The 25,683-nt window shown below is 39.8% G+C and overlaps 1 protein-coding gene across 1 annotated transcript in view; it reads left to right on the top strand.

Annotated features, from left to right (window-relative positions):
- DNAAF11 (dynein axonemal assembly factor 11) overlaps positions 1-25,683 on the top strand; it is an 82,463-nt gene that overhangs the window by 25,067 nt on the left and 31,713 nt on the right. Inside the window, exons 5-10 of the mRNA XM_040979261.1 lie at positions 8,643-8,866; positions 11,369-11,560; positions 17,367-17,441; positions 19,702-19,767; positions 23,740-23,809; positions 24,984-25,079. Coding sequence (XP_040835195.1) covers positions 8,643-8,866; positions 11,369-11,560; positions 17,367-17,441; positions 19,702-19,767; positions 23,740-23,809; positions 24,984-25,079 — 723 coding nt within the window. The remainder of the gene's footprint in view (positions 1-8,642; positions 8,867-11,368; positions 11,561-17,366; positions 17,442-19,701; positions 19,768-23,739; positions 23,810-24,983; positions 25,080-25,683) is intronic.

Consider the following 25,683-nt stretch of genomic DNA (forward strand, 5'->3'; position numbering starts at 1 on the left):
GTCTTATGCTTTGAGAACAGGGGCAAATGTGGTTTCTGGAGAAATCCTGTTGGAGAGGTTTTTTTTTTTTAAATTTTAAGATTTATTTATTTATTGGAAAGAGAGGAAGATCTATGAGTTGATTCACTCCCCAAGTGGCCGGTATGGCTGGAGCTGAGCTGATCCGAAACCAGGAACCAGGAGCTTTTCCAGGTCTTCCATGAGGGTGCAGGGTTCCAAAGCTTTGGGCCATCTTCGACTGGTTTTCCAGGCCACAAGCAGTAGTTGGATGGGAAGTGGGGCAGTCCTGGATTAGAACTAGCACCCATGCGGGATTCTGGTGCTTTCTAGGCTGTCACGCTGGGCCTGAGTATGTTTTAAAAAGTTTGGATTTGTTTACAGTTTCCAGTGCTCCTAAAATTCTTTCGGTGCAGGGAAAGTGATGGGTATTGTGTCAGTTCTCAGAGGACAGTCGTTTCTCAACCTCGGGTTCTCTGTAGTTGAGAGATGACTGGCTACAGGAGTCACAGAACACATTTCTTATAATCCAGACTGTCTCCCATCAAGAGAAAGAGTGGCACAGGTGACTGAATCTTGAATCATTGATAAACTATCTCAAACACAGTAACCAATCATCACTGGGCCATGACATTCTTGAGAATGAGCTGATGAGCACTGGCGCACCATAGAAATAGAGCCCATACTGGAATGGATGTCTTCACAGGTGTCTCAGGAGTGGAAGGCTGTGTGGTCCGCATGGCTGAGCCTGTCAGTGCTGCAGTGCTGGGCATGGAGGCATGCAGGCATCACACAGGTGCCAAAACAAGGCACCAGGTTGTCCCAGGTGCTTTAAGCACAGCATCTCTGATCCAGCCAGACCCATGAATGGGGACACGTTCATTCACAACTTAGGAACAAAGGCTCAGAGAACTGTCAGTCCTGGTTTAAGCTGGCACGCCTGAATCTGACAGAGCCCATGCATCTCTACACCAGGAATACACTCAGAGAATAATGTTGGGATTAAAACCCACTTATGCCAGACACCAGGACCTCCATCTCTCACACTTGTGGCTACATTCGCTGCTTCCCTTTGGACAATTGTACAAGCTTTGGATCAAGTCTTTTAGAAAGACTTCTCTGCATCAGATGTTACTATTGTCAATAGCCTCTTTTTGAAGAATGATATTCACTAATGAATTTACTAGTGTTTAAAAATAGATTGAGATACTTTATCATCTCACTTGCCATTTCATCTGAAAGATTGTGACAGGTTAAAAAGGAATTGCTCAATAGATGCAGCATTTTCCTTGTGCTGCTGTAACAAAGGACCACAGCTGGGTGACCTAAAGGACAGAAATTCGTTATCTCATGGTTCTAGAAGCCAGATGTTTGAGTGAAGTTATTGATAGCATTGATTCTTTCTGTGCCTCTCTGCCTACTCCTGGGGGATTGCTGCCAATCTTGCCCATCTTTGACCTCTGCCAAAACATCTCCTGTTTCTGCTTCATCCTCACATGATGCTCTCCTGCATCCCTGACTCATCAGGCATCACACTTCACCACAGTACCATATTGACTCCAACTCCAGCGTGACCTTGTTTGATAAATTACCTCTGCAATGACCCTTTTTTCCAAGAAGGTTGCATTTTGAAGCTCTTAGGGGGTGGGTGGGGCGGACAGCTAGGATTTCAACATACCTAGTGGGATGACTCAATTCAGCCTGTGGTAACAGGGTAGTTTTATTTTAGATGATCACATGGAAGAGTGTTCTCTTCTGTGACTGAGCCACTCCATGTAGGAAAAAAGCCCTTTAACGTAGTGGGAAAAAGAGAGGTGAGGAGGGTATGACTCATGTTTCTATCCTCTGTGAGCGGGTTGCCTGATTTTACTTACTTATAATAGGACAGTAATTCTTACTTCGGAGGAATCCTGTGAGGTCTTCAGTACATCTTAGTCTCCTCTCTCTCTGCTTTGCTGCAGTCCAGACACAATTGCTATCAGTAAGTGTGGACAGTCTGACCCAGGTTGACAAGAATCCTGAGTAAAGAAAGACCAAGGATTACCAAAAATATTCAACCTGAAAGTTTCTTCTTGTTCATTCGGCTTGGTTAAACTCAGATGTGAATTTGGTTTGAAGGGAATTTGGAATGATTTCAAAGACCACCTAACAGAAGTCATCAACTAAACTGGTACCTCCAGAATAGGTGCTGGGGCACAGTCCCAAACGTGTCATCAGATCTCAACATAGGGTCTTTTGGCTTCTGTCTTAATATGTCAGAGGCTTCATTTTCAGCAATCTTTGAAGCCTGGCTTGTCTATGTAAATATTTCTTTGAACAATGTTGGGGCAGAGTATTCAATAAACTTATTAATTAATTTTCTCTTGTTGTAGGTAACGGAATATCATTTTACTTCCAAGTTTTCATAGAAATCTGAGATTAAAAAAACTGTATTTAACCAGAATTATCCAGTTGTTACAATATTTATTTATATACATATACATGTATGCTAATCTGTGTTAATAATATACACTCAAATATATATATGTACATACACATTTACTTGTTATAGAAGTGTTCTATACTTGTATATAGAATGCACACCATGGGAAGGAATACGTGATGGGTCAGTAGTTGGGAGACTGGATGCAGCTCCTGGCGTCTCCCTTTGGTCTGACACAGATCTTGACTGTTTTGGACATGTGGGAATGAACTAATGGTTTGGAAATCTCTGACTATGATTATGTTTCTGCTATTCAAATATAAATAAACTAGATGTAGTTACAATAAATAATGAATTTATTTTAAAATTTTAGTTGCGAGTCAGGAACACACACACCCACACACACTGAGAGAGAGAGAGAGAGCCGCTATCTGCTGGTTTAGTCTTCAGATGCCGGCGATAGCTGGGCCAGGTCCAGATAGTAGGGCAAGAGACACAATCCAGGACTCCGCTGAGGACTCCGCTCCAGGAGCCCAGTTGCTGTCTCCCAGGGTCTGCACTGGTGGAACATAGGGAGCCAGAACAGACAGTGCAGCCCAGGCACTCTGATGTGTCACATGGACATTTTAGCCGAACGGCTAAATGCCCAATCTGATATAATAAATGGATTTTATTTAGTAAAAATTTTCCAGCCTAATCAGAACCTGGATCCAGATTAAATCTGGATTAATTTCAGTATGTAGATGCAATCACTTATCACCTTTACAAAGTATCTTGCTAAATTACATTTTATCGTTGTGACCTCATCTTTTATTGGAGAATACTAGAAGAAACCCTTCTGAAGCCTGATGCTATATGGACTTATTTCTACAGAAGTAATCTGTGGCATCCCTTAAGAACATCGAAAAGTCTGCTTTAGAGATAATTTATTAAAGCAACGTTAGAAACTGGTATATAGAAATTAAATACAATCAAAATAGTGTACCTGACTGATGGAATTATGATCTCTTATGAAGGACTACATCACTGTAGCAAAATGGGGACAATCTGTGTGGGCGGGAGTTTGGGGAGAATCCCAGTCTATATGAAATTGTACCACATAATTCAAACATTCAAAGTAAAAAAAATAGTGTACCTGACTTATGTTTATGTTTTCATTTGCAACTTAGAACCATCTATGTAGCTGTCTATGGCTTGATAATTCTTGTCATGAAAACACTTTTGAAATTATGTTTTCCAAATGTCCACATTGTAGTTTTAATTCAAAGTTTAATCCTAGTGGTTTTTAAAGGTGCATTTTACTAAATCTTTATGTGGATTTCATTTGAACTTTTGCTTGTTGCTATTATAGCAAGCTTACACAAACTGGTGTCTTAAAGATACACACACACACACACTCCTTTTCCAGCTTTGAGATGCCTGTGTGTCTGGGCTCTGGCCTCTTTCTTCATCCTCACAGCCCACAGGCAGCAGCTTTTTATCCCTTCCCAGCCCTGACCCTGCATCACTTGCCTTTCTTTTATGTGTGAGATTTGAAAGAACCACCTGCCCTGATCGTAAAAACAGTCTAGCTTCAACACACTTGTAAAAAATGTATGGCCTTATAGGGTTGCATTCACGGGGGTTGGAATGGGACATTATTGGGGAGCAGTTGCCAAATGACCATATCCTTGTGGATACTTAACTTCCTCTTCTAAAAGAAAACTGCACAAATAAGTAGGCCTCTTACATTTACAGCTTGGACATTTCAGATTTTAGTTAGATATTGCATTAAAGTTAAAATATTGTGCAATATTTTAATATTATTGTCGCGCTCCCTCTTGTTTGTCTTAGGCCTGAAAATTCCCTGTACGGGCCACCAGTTGTCGCCCACGAGCAGCGACACTACCTATGAGGCACACTCTTGAGGGTCTGGGAAAAGCTGGAACCGCAACTAGACCCCTTATTGCCAAATGCAGCTGCATTTATACCCTCTCTCCAGTGCCATTTTCTCCATCCACCTTAACATTTCCACCTAAAGATATTAGCTTTCCTACCCCTCTCTACTGCCCTGTTCTTCTCATCCCGTCCGTCACTCTCTCCCTGTTTTCCTCCTCCTTGTCCCCCATCCTTAGCTTTTAGCGGCTGCTTTTATACCATTCTTCACCAATCACTTCTCCCCGTGGGTCCACTTGGCGTTACCTGATAGGCCAGTAGCAACGACATAATTGCAGTGAGGGCATCAGCCTATCCCTGTGACTTCCTGTTTACCTGCTAGTGAGACCAACCCTGCCTCCTGGCCCTGGGCCAGCCACCATCCTGTGACAGCCTCTCCTATTCCTGGGAGCAGGTTCGGCACCCCACTCCCCACAATTATTATTTGAAATCTCATTATGAAAATGTCAGGTGCAATTAATAATATAACCTGTGTGTCTTATTGTTTAGAGTTGAATGTAGGCTTGTTTGTGTTAGGACTTGGTTTTATGTGCTACTCAAGAGACTTTTTGGTAAAGCCATAATTTTGTTTTTTTTTTTTTAACTAAACCACATTTTGAGTGTATGCATTTATTGAGAATATATTATAGCAGAGGACGAATGTCATCAGAGCTTCACCAGTGTCTACTTGTAAGAGGAGGTTGTAAGATAATGAACACTCCTGGATTGAGCAGTCTCCTCAGTGGGCTTGCTAGTGACTGGCTTCCTGGCACGATGTAGCAGGGCCAAGGAATGGGGTATGCATTAGCCCTTTGCCCTTTTTATAGAGAGCACTCAGGAAATGCCATTGTTAGATTTAGGAACCATGCTTTGACTTAAGCATTGAAATTGTTGGTAAAGGGAACATTTATAAAATTAATGCAATAAATTTACCATTATTTATTGGCATGTACAGAAAGCCTACTTATCTTTTATTACCAATAAAGATATTTTATGAACTCTGTTCATTGTCTGAAATGAATATCAATTTCAATCAATGTTACCTTTTCCCATTGAATTATTAATATTATTATTTTATGATGCAGTTCTGTACGCTGTAGGATTTCCCTGGCCCTCCTCTCCAAGTCTCCTCCTCTGCCCGCTAATTTCTCCTATATTTTTACTGAAGTATAGTTCTTCATACACAATCATAAGTCCATCATTGCGGGCATGGACAATGGCAGACAGTCCCGCATCCTATTGTCAAGATATAGTAAACAGTTTCATTGTAAGTCCCTCTTTGTCTCAAGTAGAGATTGCTGCATTGTATCCTCACAGCTGGATATGATAGTCTCCATTAAACAGTTAGTATACATTCCCTTAAATATAAAGCCATAATACAAAATCAACAACAGTAAATAAATAAAAATTTACAGTGCTATGAAGTTAAATAACATGCTACTAGAAATGATAGTCTCCATTACACAGTTACTGTATATCCACTTAAATGAAAATCCAGAAAACAAAATCAACAACAGAAAGACAAAAAGAAATTAAAGATGCCATAAAGTTAAATAACATCTATTGAATTACCAATGTGTCATGGAAGAAATGAAAATCCAGAAGCTTCTTGAAGAAAATGATGCTACAATATGACCTATGAGTCAGGGAAGAATTTAATATGAAAAAATAAAGTTTTAAATAAATGAAAATTAAAACAAACATCAAAATCCATGAGATGGAGTTTTTGCTGATCTTTGTTGGTGAGATGAGTCTCCTGTAGGCAACAAATATATTGGCTTTGTTTTTTTAATTCAGTCTACTAATGTGTGACATATGATTGATGGGTTTAAGCCATTTATATTCAGGGTTAATGTGAGTAGGTGAAAATTTGGTGTTGCCATTTTAGCAATGGGTTGTTTATTGTTTGATTTAGTCTTCTGTTGTTATTTTACTGGAATGTTCTTCACATTTAACTTTGGATTTGGTGGGTGCTATTAATTTTCTCTGTGAAGAGAACATCTTTAAGTATCATGTGTAGAGCATATCTAGAAAAGGTATATTCTTTTTTAAAGATCTGTTTATTTTTATTGGAAAGTCAGATATACAGAGGAGAGAGACAGTGAGGAAGATCTTCTGTCTGGCCGATTCACTCCCCAAGTAACTGCGATGGCCAAAGCTGAGCTGATGCGAAACCAGGAGCCAGGAGCTTCTTCCACATTTCCCACGTGGACAGGGTCCCAAGCCCTTGGGCTGTCCTCAACACCCCTTCCAGGCCACAAGCAGAGAGCTGGATGAAAAGTGGGGCCACTGGGATAAAGAACCAGTACCTGTACAGGATTTCAGCATGTGCAAGGCAAAGACTTTAACCAATTGGCTACTACGCCAGGCCCAAACAGGTGTATTCTTTGAGGGTTTTCTTTTTGTTGTTGTTGTTTATTTTTACTGTGGAAAAATGTTATTTTATTTTTAAAGAAGAACAAAAGCTTTCCTGAGTATGTTATTCTGGCCTGACAATTTTTTCACTTTAGAGTATGGAATATGTTGCCCCATTTTCTTCTGGCCTATAGAGTTTTCTGTGAGAGGTCAACTGTGATTCTGATTGCCATTCCTGGGCATGGCAATTGATCTTTTCATGGGCACATATAAGAATCTTTCCTTTATGTTTGATTGAATAGAGCTTGATTATCATGTGTCATGGTGAAGATCGCTTTTGGTGAAACCTGATGGGACCTCATGTATTCTGTTTCCCAATTCTTTCTCCAGATTAGGAAAGTTTTTCTTTATTATTTCATTGAATACAGCTTTAAACCCAGTTTCTCTTTTTATGCCTCTGGAATTCCCGTAACTCTTACATTCGGCCTTTTAATAGTGTCTGTTAGTTCTTCAATACTTTTTTTTTTTTTTTTGGTTTGACCCAGCTTAGCTTTCAGATTTTTGGTTCTTTCCCTCAAGTGACAGGAAATATCTTCCAATTCTGTAATTTCTTTCTTCTGCCTCTTTCATTCTGTTATTGGAACATTCAGCTGAATTTTTAATTTGCTCTATTGTGTCCTTCATTCTCAGTAATTCGGCTTGATTTTGTTTCAGTGTTGGTATTTCCTGCGTGACATATTCCTTAAATTCCTTGAACTCCTCTATGTGCTTCCTATTACTGATAAAAAAAGTTTTTTAAATAAGTTTTCTGAATTTTGTATCCCCCATTTTCTCAATGTCTTCCTCAGTTAACTCTGAGGTTGGCAAAGGCTTTTGTTCCTTTGCAGGAGAATCTTCAGTAAAATTCATTGTGCCTCTGTCTCTTCTTCTGATCTGGGTCATTGCTATTCTGATTAATAGATTCTTCTCCTTAAGGCAGATTTTAAGTTGTGTCACTCACAGGTATACAGGTCAATTTTACTTATTTCAGTTGGTACCTAGTTCTTTGTTTACAGTCACTTGTGCATCTCCCTCCAGCGAGTATCAGCTCTTGTGTTAGACTTCCACCATGTTCTCTGTAGCTCCAGCTCCTGGATCACCACTCTCCACCTCATGTAATCCCATGCTGTGGCTGCACCCTTGTCTGTACAAACTATCTCTCACTTCCTTTTTTGTGTGATTCCCATGATTAGGGAGACACTAGGTGTCCTAAATAACTAGGTGGTGCTGTTCTTGCCAGAGCCTACTGGCTTATAGGTCTGAGGGTCACCTGGACCTATTTTGACCCATAGGATGCCAAAGTCGATATTATTTTCCCTGTGGAACCAGTGCAATGTACTGAGCTGGAAGTGAGTTGGCTCCCAGCTCAGCACATGTACAGCTCACTGTTGCCCATCTAATATCACAGCCTTTGCCACTTTTCCAGCAGGATGGACAGTTCTTTGCCTGGGTTCACCTGCTGAGCTCCCTTTGACTCCCCTTGCCACCTGGCTGTTGGTGGAGCTCCAGCCACTGGCGGAGTTCAGATCTGTTCACTGACTTCCCTTGGGCATCTGGTCACTGCAACACCACACCATTGTGTCCGCTGCTTTCACATGTCTGTTTTCACCAAGTGCTCTTCTGCCTTTGGACTGTCCTCTTCTACCTGCTGCAGAGTGCCCTCTGCTTCACTCTGGCTAATGGTTCGAATCTGTCCTTACCCTATTTTGCCATCTTGATTTTCCTGAAGTAATTTCAAATCAGTTTTTCTGATATTTCCTATTAATTAGTTTGTTTTCATTTTATATCATTATGGTTGGTATGTTATATTGCTGAATTTCAAATATTACAATAAAAATAAACTTGGAGTTGATACACACTGCAATTTTCAAGCATTTGTACTTGCTTTTTTATTTGTTTTTGTTTATCATTTAAGTGGTTGGATGGTAAAGAAATAGAACGTTCAGAACGAATTCAGGCACTGCAGAACTATTCAATGATTGAACAGCAAATCAGAGAACAGGAAAAAGCTTACTGCCTCAGACGAGCCAAAGAAAAAGAAGAGGCTGAGAATAAAGTTCGCAGCGAGTATGGAAATGTGGACAAGAGGAGTAATCCAGGCTTTGATGGACGGTGGGACCCTGACATCAGTTCTTCTCCGTACGTAATATATTAGAGCTTACTGTCCAGTTAAAACAGAAAACTTAGTTCCCTTCCAGAGGTCTTCAGCATATTATGTATTTTCCATAAGATTAATTTGAAAAATAAAATATGATATCAATTGGGAGGGGATCCAGAACAAATGCATCCCGTTGTTTGTAACAATTTTCTTTCCTGAGAAAAAAGTGCTTCTTCCCACTAGCACCTCTAATTTGCATCTAAAATGATCCTTAGAGAACTCTCCAGAAAAGATGCACAGGAAAGATGAATTTGGAAGTGTGCTTTGATTTATAAAGTGGGAGTATTTTAGAAAAGCTACATACAGATCACATGGTCATACATTTAATCATTCTAACTGTGTCATGAAAACATTCTGTTTTGTCAATTGTATGATAAATATGCTTTTAATGTGAATATTAACCCTTTTGTTTATAAGTACTCAGTTTTCATTGCTTCTTTAAATGTATTGCAAATATAGTGAGCTAACTTGATTCTGTATTGTGAAAGCTTTAAAATTTAGATAACATAATCTCATAAAATTGAAAACAGTGTTTCTACAATATCTCAGACACACATATATGTTGAAATAGGCAGCTACAGTTCTACAAGCTACGTTGCGAAAATTCTTTGTGTAACTACTTTAGCTATTTAATTTTTTTTGAAGTTTTTTGAGAGGTAGAGAGTCAGAGAAACCGAGAGAGGGAAAGAGAGAGTTGCACATATGTAGAGAGAGCTCCATCTATGTGGTCAGTCCCTGAATGCCTGTGACAGCTGCAGCTGAGCTGGAGCCAATGCCAGGAGCCAGAAATTCCATCTGCACTGCCCTAGCGTGTGGCTGGAGCTCAGATGCTCCTGGTGTCACCCTGCTCTCTGGAGTCCGCACTGCTAGGAAAGTGGGGTGAAGAAGCAGAGTTGGTCCTTCAGGTGTTTCAGTGTGGGACACAGAAGTTTGAACCACTAGGCTAAACATCCATTTCAGAATGTTAGAATCTGCTAATCAAATAGTCCTGAAACGTTCCCAGTGGAATCTGGATCAAAAATGTATGTAATGTATATGTTGGCAGGGAAAAGTTGACATCTGCATCACTTTCTTTGCTGGACTTTGTAATAGCTCTATTTACTTCTGAGCCCTTGGTCAAAGTTTGTACATTTTCTTATAAATCCTGTGCCATTCTTTATTAGATTTATTCTTAATATATTTTAGTTTATGAAAACATAGCCATGTCATTGTCTCGCTGCTGTTTGTCTCTTGCTAATGATTTCTGTGTACTGTTTCTATATGAAGCAATCTTAATGACCTCTTGAAAAAAATGCAATATTGCAAACATTGTCTTGTGTTTTCCATGTTGGAAAACACATTATTTGCAAGCAACAACCTTGCAGAATTTTCCAGGCCTGTATTTTCTCATGGTGCCTACAAAAGCCTTCAGTATGAGGAAAAATGGCAGCAGTTGGAGTGGGCTTCTGTATGGTGATCCTGTCTTGTAAAACAACATTTCCAGTTCTTTATCATTAAGTATCGTGTCTGCCATGGATCTTAGTAATGTTAAGTCAGTTTCTTTCTGTTCTTTTGATGTGGGTTTATGCTAGATATTTATTAAATGCTTTCCTTGCTTCTATTGAGGTAGTCATGATTCAGTATTAATATGTAAAATCAAAGTGTTAGGATTTCTAATATTAAACCAACCTTTAATTTACATAATAAAGTCACTTTGTCCATAGTTTATTTATTAATACCTCATTGCATTTACTTTATGAATATTTTATTTATAATATTCCAAGTTATGTTCTTAAGTGAGTTCATGCTATAATATCCTTTTCTCATTGTGCTTTCACTATTTTTAAGGATTTATTTAAAACAAGGTTATATATGGGAGGGAGGAGAGGGAAAGGGAAGGAGGAAGACATAGAGAGAGACGAAGATTGTCAGTCTGTTGGTCCACTCCCTAAATGAGTGCATGAGCAAAAAGGGGCTGGTCCAAGGAGCCAGGCACTTCCTCCTTGTCTCCCAGGTGGATGCAGGGTCCCAAGCACTTGGAGCATCATTCACTGAATTCCCAGGCATGTTGGCAGGGAGCTGGGTGGGACGTAGAGCACACAATGGTCAACACTAATGCTACAAGCAGCAGCTTTGCCTTCTGTGCCACAGCCCAGGCCCCCACTTTTCAAACTTATTGCACCAGGGTTCTGATCATCACATAGTCTATATTGGAGATCATTTACATTTCCTGTTTATAGGCGTTTACAAAAGTTTAAAATAAACTGTTTCATATATTATCTTTTTAAAAGATTTAGTTATTTTTATTACAAAGTCAGATAATGACATGGAGAAATTAATGGGGGCAGGAGTTTGGAGAGGAGAGAAGGGAAATTCCAGAGCCCATTGAACTGTATTACACAATAAATAATTTAAAAATAAAGGGATGCATTTAAGGAGCAGAATTAATGATGAAACTTGCACATAAATGATTGGTTTTACATTCTCTGTGTCTCTTTTCCTAGGCCATCTTCTCTGGAGAGCAAAGACCACGTCCTATCACCAGAGTCACAGGAAGAGGCGTGCAACAAAAAGAAATCATATGATAATGAAGAGGATTTAGAATTTTGGAGCAAACCATGCTTGTTTACTCCTGAGTCTAGATTGGAAACTCTTAGACATATGGAAAAACAACGGGAAGATCGAGAAAAATTAAGGTATTCCATTTTTTTCCTATCATTGAGCAAGGATGAGGGAATACTCACACTCTGTTATGAACCATATTTTCATGATTTCTCATTATTTCATCCATTATTCATGTTAAACTCTTGTTAGTCATTGCATGACTTTTTTTTTTCTAAGTAGAGATTTTTGTTGGATAAATTGGCTAACATTTCATTAATATCAAGGTACCCTCTTTAGATCATAGTGCCTTCTTTAGACCATCATAAATTATGACACTTTAGGTAGGGATTCCTTTCTTTGTATTCCTTTAGCTTTTTAATCGTTTCAGTTATATCTAAGATAGGTTGATCTAAGCTGGAAATATACACTATCATGGTACAAAGAAAAAAATTTCATTTTATGGTTTGAATGAATGAGCTCCTTTGCAATTTCTATTAATTCGCAAAATTAAGAAATAAAAGTCAGTTTTACTAGGCATTGTATCTTGCCAATGCAACTTTCTTGGCCACCTAGAAATATGCTTGTGTTTCTGAACTGTTTCAATAAAATTCGATGATTTTTTTAGGAGCTAGAGTGCTGAAGTTATTTTCAGAGTAGCTTTTTCAAAGATAGTTCAGTGCATTCTATTGCATGTCAGTACTTATGTCTAGGATTTATCACTTCAGGAAGAATTATAAACCACTAATTGAGAACATGATCACTTAACTCTGAAATTAGACCGTTTATACAACAATGACATGAATGAAACACAGTCATACGTGGTTCTGAACTAAAAGCAAGAAATCTTAAGAGTGGAAAGGCTATTAGAGATCTTTGCTTTTGTAAAATTGCCAACATCAATGAGCATGATACGAGAGACAATAATTAAGAATCAAATGATACCTTAAAGGTTTGTGTGTGAGGAGGAATCAAGATGGCAGAATAGGGTAAGGACACATTTAAACGGACAGAGAAACATTTAATCAGGGTGAAGCAGAGAGGACACATTCCAGGAAATAGGAAAGGACAGAACAACAGCAGAGGGACACCTGGAGACTGACAGACACAGGAAAGCAGCGGACACAATGGTGTGGTGTTGCAGTGACTGATACTCCAGTGGCATTCAGCTAACAGCAATCTAAACTCCACCAGAAACCAGGTGGGAAGGGATTTCACTGGGAACTTGGGAGGTGAACCCGAAGAACTGTCCTTCCTGCTGGCCCCGTTTGATTTGACCAGAAGCAGAGACAGAGCGGCAGATCCCTGATGGGCAGTGCGAGAACAGGGTGGATTTCACAGCCCAGTTAGCCCCCAAGTGCCAAATTGGGCACCATTTTGCTTAAAGAGGCAAAGGCAAGGGAAAGGACTGAGAATACGCTGAGCTGGGAGTGAACTAATTTCTGACTCAGTGAACTGCATCAACGAGGCATTCTGCAGGTTCCACCCAAGACATGGCTGTGTAGCCAGCAGATCTGACGGCCAGCAGCTCAAGAACTCACTCTAGTATTAGTGACCTATCAGGTGCCATTTTGTAGAGTGTAACAAAAGTTTTAGGACTACAGGGGACAACAGTGAACTGCGCATGTACTGAGCTTGCAGGAACTCAATGAGTTCCATGGATTGCACTGGTCCCACAGGAAAGTAATACCAACTGTGGCATCGTATCTGACAAAATAGATCCGTGTGACACCCAGAACTAACGTCCAACAGGTTATGACAAGATCAGCACCACCAACAACCTATTTATATAGGACACCTGGTATCTCCCTAATGCTGGGATCTGCTCCAACTGGAAGTAGGAGAAAGTTGCAGAGACAACAATCCAATCTCAGCATGATATCACAGGAGGTGGAGAGTGGTGAGCCAGGAGCTGAGGCTATGGAGACCATTGTAGAAATATACACAAGAACCCAGACCTGGAACTTGGTGGAAGGAGTGGCACAATTGACTGCAAGCAAAGAGTTGTGTACCAACAGCAATAACTAAAATCGCATTGTAGACTTTTGTATGACAGAACTTAGAAACCTGCCCCAAGGAGAAGAATCTGATAACTAGAAGTACAATGACCAAGAGCAAACGAAGACACAAAGGCAAAACGAATATTACTGAAAACTCCCCTTCAAAGGAGCAAAACCTAATGCCAACCTCAGAGTTAACTGAGGAAGACATCGAGAAAATGGGGGACACAGAATTCAGAAAACTCATTATAAAGCTTCTTATGAACAATGAGAAGCACATACAAGAGTTCAAAGAATTTAAAGAATATGTTACACAAGCAATAGCAACGATAAAGCAAATCAAGGCTGCTATATCAGAAATTAAGGACACAGTAGAGCAAATTAAATGTACAATGGAGTCTCCAAAATAGAATGAAGAAAGCAGAAGAAAAAATCTCAGAATTGGCAGATATCTCCTGTCACCAGGGGGAAGCAAACAAAAGCTGGAAGCAGAGCTGGATGAGGCAAAAAAAAGAGTATTCAAGAATTGAAAGACACTATTAAGAGGCCAAATGTAAGAGTTATGGGAGTCCCAGAAGGTGCAGAAAGAGAAGCTGGGTTTGCAAATGTATTTAATGAAATAATCAAGGAAAATTTCCCTAATTTAGAGGAAGAATTAGGAAACAAGATCCAAGAGGGGCACAGAACTCCCAACAGGCTTGATCAAAAGTGATCTTCACCAAGACACATGATCATCAAGCTCCCTTCAATCGAACATAAGGAAAAGATCCTTAAATGTGCACCTGAAAAAAAGCAGTTGACATATAAAGGAATGCCAGTTAAACTCACAGGAGATCTCTCACAGGAAACTCTACAGGCAAGAAGAGAATGGAGTGACATATTCTAGATTCTAAAAGAAAAAAATTGTCGGCCTAGGATAAGATATCCAGCAAAGCTTTCTTTTGTCTTTGAAAATGAAATAAAATTTTTCCACAGTAAAGAAAAGTTCAGGGAATTTGCCTCTTCCAAACCTGCCCTACAAATGATACTTCAAGATGTTCTTTTGACAGAGAAGAGAAATTGCACCCAGCAAAACCCATTCCTAAAATGACAGGACCAAATTACCACCCATGTATATTTAACTCGGAATGCAAATGGCTTAAGCACAATCAAATGTCATAGAATCGTAGACTGCATTAAAAAATAAAACTCATCTATTTGTTGTCTAGAAGAGGCACATTTCACCAACAAAAGTCAGCAGAAACTATATCTCATGGATTTTGATGTTTTTGTTAGTTTCATTTCTTTAAAACACTTTCTTCTGATTAAATTATTCAGTGACTCATAGATCAAACAATAGCATCTTTTTCTTCAAGAAGGTTCTTCATTTTCATTTCTTCAGCTACATGTTAGTCATTTCTAGGATGTTATTTAACTTCTTGGTGTTGTTAATTTCTTTTTTCTTCCAGTTGTTGATTTTGCTTTGTGGCTTTTCATTGAAGGGGCTGTATAGTAGCTGTGGAATAGAGACTGTCTTACCTAGTAACATGTTATTTAACTTCATGGCATTGTAAATTTCTATTTTTCTTTCTATTGTTGATTTTATATTATAACTTTTCATTTAAGGGGATGTACAGTAGCTGTGAAATGGAGACTAACATATCCAGATGTGCGGATACAATATAGTATGCATCTCCACTTCCAGACAAAGATGGACTTACAATGAAACTGTTTACTATATCTTGACAATAAGATGGTAAATTCTGCTTGCAATTATGAACATACGACTGTGTATGAAGAACTATACTACAGTAATGATATAGGGGAACTAGATGGGCAGTGGGGAAGGGATAAGGGAAATGCCAGGAGCCTATGGATCTGTATCATAAAATGATAATAATAATAATAAATTTAAAAGGTTTGTGTGTGAAATGTGATGATTCGTGTCCTGAGCCATGCAGTGCTGTGCAAAGAGCACTTTGGTAACTTCCAAAGCTGTGTTTGTATCTTGACTCTATCATTTCCTCTCTTCTGTTGGTGAGTACCTAACTCTTCCTCATCTGTTGAACAGAGACCATCAGACCTATCTTTTCTACCAAAGGTTACCGTTAAGATAACCAGATAAACTGAGAAATGCATTGCCTCACACTTTGAAATTCGACACCTGTAGTCTACATACTGTATTGTTTGACAAATGTAAATAGACCCACACATCCATATATGCACAGGTAACTGTGGATGTGTACATGTGCATGGGTACTCTATTTTGTACTAAGTATGAAATTAGGAGAAACATCATTTTCCCTGATGCTTGAAAAAATAAGGAGGAGTTGGATGTAGGTGTCAGCTGTTACCTGTGTAATCCAGTTTGTCCCTGAGCTAGTTGTCTCTTTGATTGTGCAGTCATTTGCATCATCTGGGACAAGAGAGGAACAAGAACAGCCCTCATCGTATTGGTGTTCTTGTCTGCACTGCTTCCAGGGAGGTCAGGCACTTCTGAATGCCCTTGAATTGTCCCAGGTCATAGAAGTACTAACTTAATTGGAGCTAGCGTGGTGGCGTAGCATGCCAATACTAAGCACTTTTGCTGGCATCTGGCATGAGCACTGATTCACATCCCTGCTACTTCTCTTCAGTCCCGCTCCCTGCTTAGTGACCTGGAGAAGCAGTGAGAATCACCGAAGGCTTTGGGCTCCTGCACGCGTGTGGGAGACCTGGAAAGAGCTCCTGGCTTTTAGCTTCAAACTGACCCAGCTCTGTCCTTTGAAGCCATTTAGGCAGTAACTAGTGCATTAAAGATTCTTCACTCCATTTCTCCCCCGCCCCTGCTCTGTAACTCTTTCAAGTAAAATAAATAAACCTTTTTTTAAAAAAAAAAAAGAGGAAATATTATTTTAAACAAGATAGAGAAAAATTAAAATAAAATAGAAAAGGAAATCCTAACCTAATTGGATCTTGAGGCCCACTTGAATATGTAGGATAATATGATTGCTTTTTAGAAACAAAGTTAACTGATGCCAAAATCTGCATTACGAGGGTAAGAGAAACTCAAAGCAAAGAACTGCCTGCACCCCCACCATCTACATAGATCAGTGTATCTAGTCCTCCAGTTCTTGTCCATACTGGTCCATGTTTCAGTTTCATTCAGTATGTTCAATACTGTTTTAAATGGAACACACCATTTCTTGAATCTCTCCCTCCAAGCTCCCTTTCTGTATGTCCTATCCTAACGTTAGCGATGAGAGTCAACACGCTTGTGTCGGTTCCGCCATGTCTTCCCCCACTCTGCAACAGTGCCAGTCACCTTGACAAATACGGGACTTGGAGTCTTTTTTTTTAAACTAAATGGACTTATACATTTTCTTACTAATTGCACCATCAGCTAATCCATTAGTAAAATGCAAACACATCCTTTCACAGCGTGACTATTTCACGGTTGATCCAGTCAGTCTTGTACTATGGACGCTCGTAGTAGTTCCAGGGTTTTGCAGTTACAAAGAATGCTATGAGGACTAGCCTTGAATAGAAATCCTTATGAACTAGTATTTCTGTTCTGTAGAATTTATTCCATTTCTATTTAAAAAATTGTAATTTTAACTAAAGCAGAAGCTCTATATACAAATGGAGAAATGACAGTTATCTGGTAAATCATGCATAAAATAGATTCATTTAAATATTCATGGATATTTCATGAAAAGGAGCTTTCCTCTCCCATTTAAATTATCTGGCAAATTGTCTTGGTCACATTTTTACTTTGCAGACATAGATACAACAGTGAATTGTAGATGTATTTATCTATGTCTGGTTTCTTTTATCTTCAACTGTTTTAAAAATATTAACAGCTTTTATTTTTCTCTTTGCCTTTGCTGTCATCCTCCCATCATTTCCCCTGATGCCCTCTGCACCTGCCACAAATCTTCAGTGCAAAGAAGAAAGTGAAACCACCCAGGGTGTTGATCACTGAGGATGGGAAGGTCTTGAACGTGAATGAGCCCAAGTACGTAAGCCAGGGATAAAATCGGAACCCACGTTAGCAGTGGTGGCTATTGAAATAGTTTTGGTTGCAGGTCTGCTCTGCAAAGATTACATTTGGCCACTTTGAGCAAGTTTTCTGAGTCTAATAATAATGTCATGTCTACATGTTTAAAAGCAAAACATCTATCGTCTTTCCCAGATTGTAATTTCCTTGGCAGTCAGAGAACAGGCTTTGCAAATGGAAATCTTAATCCCCTGTGTATCCCATACAACTTTATACCATATACAATTCTATGCCTGAAAATCACTGCTACATTATTGTTACATTTATAATTATTTCCAACTGTGCCATGCAAATGTGGCTGAGAACACTGCGATGGCTCCTGTGTATCTGGGTTATACTCTACAACACATCTACAAAGCCTTTGCCGTCTAGGAAAGGAATTGTTATGACTACACCAGTGAAATTAATGAAAGGAAAAATATTGAAATTGGAAATCCTCAAATCTTATAGTGCCTGATCTGCTCTCTCTGTCTTAAAATTTAAAACCAGAGAGCATGCCACAGCAAAAAGACTATGGAGAGACTATGGACCAAGTCTCTTCACTTTGCAGTTCTCTGTTCCATTACTATGATAAAGGGATTGTCTTGAAATTCTTCCGTTGTATCATTTATCTTCTCAGCTGTCACAGACAGTAGATAACATATCTGTTTTAGAAGTTCTGACCTCAAGCCTGGGAGAAGTGAAGTGACCTGTCTGAGTTCCTATAACTAGCAGGTGCTATATAGATAGTAAGAGCTATCTTGTTCGCTTTCACTTAGTTCTTGTGATGTCCCATCAGTTTTATAAATTCCCCTCCCCTCACATACTTGGTTTATGCAGCAGTCAGGAAAGCAACACAAGACCCTAGTTAAGGCAATGGGAATGTAACACTGAGTAGGATAGATTTCTGCTTTCATGGAGCTTGAAAATCTAGTGTTAAAATGTCTGTTCAGGCTAACACGCTCCCCTCCGGTGGTGGAAACCAGAGCCCTTGTTTTGAATTCATTCCTATTCTCTCATCAGCCAACATGATGAACTCATCCTTATTACCAGGATCCACCTGCTTCCCATCAGCTCCATTCCCATCACCTTTAGGTCAACCAACTTAACCTCTCTCCTGACAACTACAGCAACTTGCCAAGTGGGCTCCATGGTTCATCTGTAGGCCTCTTGTGCTGTTCTTCTCAACTGAATTAAGAGGAAGAGGAGAAAGGACATACATTCTTTCTTAGGGACAATTCCTGGAATATGCCATAGGAGACTTCCCCTCCCCGTGCTAAATCACACAACTGCTTCAAGAAAGCTGGAAGATGCTCTCTTTATGCTACATGGCCATGTGCCTACTTAACACCTCAAGATGTATCACAGGATTGGGTTGTTCAAAACAGCAGGAGAGTGATATTGCAACTGGACCTACTACTGACCACCAAGTCTATAGCCAACTTTGCATTTTCCAAATAACTTAGCTCGCATTTTTTACACTGTTTGAGATATATGTTTACATGAATGTGCACACATAGACACACACACTCATGTAGTAGACTAACATAATGAATGTAATGCTTAAAAGAAAATTGACCAGGTTAAATTCTGAAGAGCATGTTGGCAGTGTGGAAGTTATCCCTAGGATCTAGCCTCGGTACATTTGGATGAAAGCCACCTGTCCAAGCATACATTTTTTTTTTTTATCTCAAGCTGTGCCAACCTTTCTGAACCTCTGATTATTCATCCATACAGTGGAGATATTACTTCATTGGCATGTCTTGGGCCTTTCCTTCCAGCACAGTGGAAAGATCCACCATGAAAAAGGAACAAAGATAATTTGGAAAAAGAAGAAAGATAGGACTGCTTAATACTTAAATAGTATAGTTATCGAGAAGATGAAACGAATGAATCATTTAGTTCTCAATAAACAATTCCAATTTGCTCCTAAAACACTCAAATAAAATGGAAAAGTTTAGCCACCAGATGTCTCTATCCCTGCACCAAAGCTGAGTCTTTGTACATCATTTGTCTTAAGAGTAGTACATTTAAACAATGTAAACCTCAATCATTTATCGATGTGGTGCAGATTTCTGTTCCAATTTTAAAATTAACATAATTATCTCATTATCTACCTATCAAAATAAACTTGTCACTGAGGGTTATTATTATTGCTACTAATGATTTTAATTTGGGTTATGTGACTGCGTAACCCACACAGTCTCTTTTCCTCCTCTACATGTATCATCGTTCCTAGACTGGATTTCTCTTTGAAAGATGATGAAAAACACCACACGATCATCCTGGATCTTGCTGTCTACAGGTAGAGACATTTCATTTATTCAGTTAACTGTATTCAGTTAATGGTCTGTCTGTGCACCTTCATCCTCAGCAGCCAACTTTAAATTCTGAAACATTTGGAAGGGGATTTTTATTGAAGGCATCATTAAGTTTACTTTTAAGACAGAGACTTTTAATTTTTTCAGATCATGACAATGAAGAGAAAAATAAATAGGCCCACAATTCCATGATTATGAACTCTGAAATTTCTAAGGCAGCTTGACTAATCCTCAGAGGCAGCCATTCTCTGATGCTGGCAGTGCATAATCCCCCTCTCCTCTCAATGCTGACACTTGCCTTTGATTGTCCTCATTGTATTTCCCAAAAGGCTCTGATGGAAGAATAGCTCAGGTGGCCAGCACCTGCCCCCTTGTCCTATCCTAGAGGCCTGGGGCACACCAGTGGCACCTGCTCACCAGCAGGACTTCTCTGCCTCCCTATTGGAATGTGATCCACTTCTCTCCAATCTCCATGCCACTGGGAGGAGAGGCCAGTGGGGTCTGATTACTCACACCCCCAGCCTCCAGCCCCTTCTCCCCCTCCTTGTGGAAGTATCTACAGACTCTCAGTTCACTCTGCCGGCTGCTGGTCTTGGGGGCCACTCACACATGCTGCCCTGTCTACCTGTGTTACTGTCACCATCGATGTCTCTCTGGTTCTAGGCCTCTGTTCCTAAGGGACTTCACGGAGAGGCCTCTGTTCCAGAAGCATGCCTTCTGCCAAGGCAAATACCTACTGCTGTTCCTACAGTGTGTGGTCCCGGCAAGAGCATCCTTGTTTGTCTTACCTCCCTGTATCTCTAGCACCTGAAACAGTACCTGACAGTTAGGAGCTCAGTGACAACAGGAATGAATAAATGCTGATAAATGGAGCCAAGGAACACCAATATATAAGCATTGTAATAAATCTTTCTCTTTCCCTGGATTGCACTTGTTCCATTTTGTGTCATCTCCCAATAATGCTGCAAAGTAGGTAGGATTGTGATCCTGGGATTACCCTTGAGGGAGAACATTCAGAAGGCAATTCTTATCAGAGGAAAGAGAAATTGGAGGAGTTACAGAGTAAGTCCTCTGCCTTCATCAAACTTGGTTTAAGTGAAGAGTTAGAATGACAGAATCTTCCATCTGGTGCTTCACTTCCAAAATAACCGTGATGACCAGGGCTGGATTAGGTCACAGCTAGGAGTCTGGAACTCCATCTAGGTCTCCCACATGGGTGGCAGTGCGCTATGCATGTCTTGGGCCATCGTGCACCACTTTCCCATGTGCCTAAGAAGGGAGCTGGTTAGAAAGTAGAGCAGCTGGGACTTGAATTAGTACTCACATGGGCTGGCAGTGTTGCAGTGGTGGCTTAAGCTGCTGCACAGCAATGCCTGCCCTGCAAATCTGCTTTCTCAGTTGTAGTAAAATGCACATAACTTACAACTCGGAATTTCAGCTGTTCTGTAGTGTATAACACAGTGGTGTTTAATAAATGCACAATGTTGTGTACCACTACTACTGTCTGATTCTAGAGAATTTTCATCAGATGTAAAGGAAATTCCTTCCCCGTTACACAGTCACCACCCATTTTCCTCATCTCAGTACAAGCTAGATTAATCTCTGTGCCTGCATACAGTTGCTTGTTCTGGAAATTGCCTATGAGTGAATTCATGTGCTATGTGGCCTTTGTGTTCAATTCCTTGAGCTATCATATCTTTAGAACTTGTTTGTGTTCCATCACATTGTTAGAATTTCTTCCCTTTTTATGGGTGGATATTGCATTGTACATATGTACCATACACTTTTATCCACCTGTCACCTATTTTGACATTGGTGAATGGGGTTGGCTCTGTGTGCACTACTCTCATGTCAATTCTTTGCCCACTTGCTCCCTCATCATCTGCCTTCTAAGAAACTGAAGCTTTTTACCAGCCAGCTTCTTTTCCTAAAACTCCAATTTGCTATTTCTGTTGTTTTCCAGTTAAATACTCACTGTTTTGTCTTTATAAGTCCTTTCCATTTCCAGGCCGTATTTCTAGAGTTCAATGGATGTGTGATCCTTTCTCTTTCAGCACTGTGACTCTGACATGGACTGCTCATCCCAGGCTTGTGAGATTTAAGAACTGGTGATGTCTCCCCTGACTGCTTAGTAAAACCCATGATCGTGCCTCAGTGAATGGCAACAAAACACCTTTCTGGCTGTGGCTGCACCAGTTCACATACATAAAACTAGATTGATTAATTTCTGTGTTTTTCCCACCTCTTTCTAACAAATGCCTGTAGAATTCCATCATTTGTAAGACATGGGGAGATGATAGCTGGTGTATTTTAAATATAGTCTTTGCCTTGCAGCTTTGGCGCAGTGATGATAGTGGGTGGGTGGCAGGGGCAGACAGTAGTCACACATGTAATGATGGGAGTGACTAACGGAGTAGGATGCTGTACAAGGAGGAAATACTTATGCAGGGTTGGAGAAGGGTGTGTAGGAGGGAGGGGGAAGAGTTCAGGAAAGTTAGTAACCTCAGTAATGCAACGTAAAGGATGAGACATAGCTTGTTCTGTAAAGAATTGGCAGAAAATTATGTCATTAGAAGGAAGGACTTGCAGGTAAGGACAGATGAAGATGTTAGGGCCCAAGTATAATGCAAGTGATGTGTGTGAGTGGTAGATATTACAGATAAAGTTGTGGAAAATGGTGTCTCTCTTTTTGTTGTTACAACATTCCATTAGCAAACATAATGGTTTATTGGCATTCACTATATAATTACATACTACACACTATCCTTCAGGTTAACCTTAAGAAACGGGCAGTATCAATATTCTTGTTTTTGATGAGAAAAGAAAGGTTTTAAAAAGTTGAGACATGTAAGGCAGGGCAAGGTGCTAGAGCGAGAAGAGTTGGAGTCAGTTCCGCACAAGTCTGTGACTCCAGAACCCGTGCCTGGAGTCTGTGTTAGCTTACCCACCTTAACGTTTGTGCGTTTTGAAGCATCACCTCATTTTCTTTTCCTTTTATTACATGAGTATATTTCATATATTTCATGAACAGGTTTCGGAGAATATCACTTCATTTTCTAAGGTTCACGCTCGATATTTTTTAAAGATATATCGTGTAGATTCAGTTCCTTCACTGGGAGTCCATCTCTGGTCTGTATGCATAGAAACCTACAGCACTTTGGAAACTATCGTAAATATAAGATGATGGACTCCCTGACAGTGCCCAGGCCTACATTTTGGGGAAACAGTTCAACAACAACACGTGGACTTGTTATTATTCATGAAGGACATCCATTGTAAAATTAGAAGAGAAATCAGTGTGGGGGAGGGGGAGGGAGGGACCTTGGGGAAGGGCACAGGCAACCCCAGAACCTATGGAACTGTACCACAAGACAAACAGAATAAAATATGTTTAAAAAAGACATATAGTAATAACTATTTGATCAACCTTTTTTGTTTTAATGAGAGATGTGGCGTCTTTATCTTTCATTTGCTCTTGAGTCAAGGACAGAAGCTGTCACTTGATCTTGGGGTCACTGATGCAGACAGGAGGCTTTGCTTGTTCAGCAGGATGTGTTTGTAGGGGAGAAGCAAGTTGTTCTTCCAGGAGAGATGACATCAGCTCAGCTGCGGAATAGCTTCCCGGGAGCAGGAGCTGTGGTCTCAGGCCCCATGGGGAGTGGATTCAGCATTCCTGACTATCCAAGTCATTTATGAAAAAACACAGCAAGCTATTTTTTGAAAACCTTTGATGATTCAAACCTCGGATATTTTGGGGTTTGGGGAAATCGAGTTGCTGATATGTTGGATTTCCTTTAGTCTGGGGATTAATTTAAGACTACCTTTTTACGATCTGTTTAGCATGGAAATGGTTAGCTAACTGTTTCAGATGCTCCCCTGTGTGTGAATTTGTTTTTGCCTTTCTTTAAAATAAGTGGGGTTGAAGCTTACAAGATTTGGTGTATTTCATTTTGAAGATACATGGATACCTCTTTAATTGAAATTGATGTGCAGCCAACTTACGTGCGAGTGATGGTCAAAGGGAAGGTAAGTCTAGTGCCAAAAGTTATCAAAGTTTTCAAAGCTCAGACACGAACTAAGCTGTGCTGCCTAAACTTAAAAAAAGTTATTGACATTATGGACATAGAAAAAGAGAACCCAGTCAGAATCCTGATGTAGGCACATGACTTTGCACCATGAGAATGGCGTCGAGTGCAAGTGGCTGTTGGTCATATAGTTAGCTGGTTCATAAACGCTTTGTTGCTGTTTCATTTTACTGAGCTAATAATGGTGATGGTCATGCAAGGATACTTCAAAAGTTTACAGAGAAATGGAATTTAAAGATGCTTATTTTGATACAAAACATTTTGAAATTTTTTTTGTTAATATAAAATTGCATGAGGTCATTGGAGACCTCGTGTGCACATGCATTTAAGGCATGTTTTGTCCCAAAATGAACATATATTTTAATTTCATTGTCTGTCAGATTTAGGTAGCAACTCTTGTACAGTCTTACATATGGGATTAGATTATATATGTAGTCTAAATTATCAATGATTTCATTCATAGCAAGTATATTTTTACAGTTTTTGAAATAATACTTTTTGCTCATTTTGAGCATTCAAATGGGTGAGCTTGAAGTCTTTAATGGAAATTTGTTGGACCTGGCACAGTGGTATCCTAGTGGCTAAAGTCCTCACCTTGAATGTCCCAGGATCACACATGGGTGCCGGTTCTAATCCCGGCAGCCCCGCTTCCCATCCAGCTTCATGCTTGTGGCCCAGGAAAGCAGTCTAGGATTACCCAAAGCCTTGGGACCCTGCACCTGTGTGGGAGACTCCGAAGAGGCTCTGAGTTCAGATCAGCTCCGGCTGTTGTGGCAGAAAATCTTCCTCTCTGTCTCTCTTCTCTATATATCTTACTTTGCAATAAAAATAAATAAATATTTAAAAAGAAATTTGTTGATATTTTGTGAAAAGAAATGTTATTCATAAATTACTTTCCTGCCACAAAGAGTTCCATGAATGTTCTGCTATTTGTGATGAAAGACTGTTTAGCTTATTCATTAACAGATAACATAATAATGCATGTCAAGCATGGCTTGCATGTAGTTTTTTCCTAATAAGTCTGAGTATATTTCTTAATTGAATGCTGTGCTTAAATTGGTAATACTCTCCTCTGACATGTCCTCGGTCTTATGCTACTGCCTGCTCATTTTCAGCCATTTCAGCTTGTCCTTCCTGCAGAAGTCAAACCCGGTAGCAGTTCTGCAAAGAGATCTCAGACCACAGGGCATCTGGTTGTCTACATGCCCAAGGTAAGACGTGTCATTTGCATCAATTTATTGTCTGTGTATTTGATTCCTGATGGAACTTGACCTGTTGGAAATAATGACTTCTGGTCAAGATCGTTTCAGTTGAGAGAACTAGAAAATGTCCTCACTGAGATAGAAGAACCAAGACCTGAGACGTGCTGACGTTCAGGCTTGGCGGCGTCATTTTCCCATCACTTCATGAGCATTTCTTGTCTCTGCTGCCTCCTTCATCTCTGTGGGTCAGCCTGGGTGATAGCTGGGATGGAGAAGACGTGGTTCTCCCAAGTGAAGCAGGTGCCACTGAGCACGGCTGTTAGGTATTGTTACTCTCTTTGCCAGTAACTTTCAGAGGAGACGTAGCAAGCCAGACATCTCTACAAAGATTGTGTTTGATTTCCAAATTAGCACTTTCTGGGACTATATTTCCTAATATTTTTAAAAGAGAAACCATATACAGTATATAGCATAATTACCACATAATTAATTTTTTCTAGTATTTTCATGATATGGATCAGATATAATCTAAACTAAAATTCTTCTTTCTTCTTTTTATTGGGAGCATTCTATGTGTATTTCTGATATGATAAGGGATAGATTTTACTTCATT

This window comes from Ochotona curzoniae, unplaced genomic scaffold (assembly GCF_017591425.1).
Source record: "Ochotona curzoniae isolate NIBS_2020 unplaced genomic scaffold, NIBS_Ocur_1.0 contig_3190, whole genome shotgun sequence".
Lineage (NCBI taxonomy): Eukaryota > Metazoa > Chordata > Mammalia > Lagomorpha > Ochotonidae > Ochotona > Ochotona curzoniae.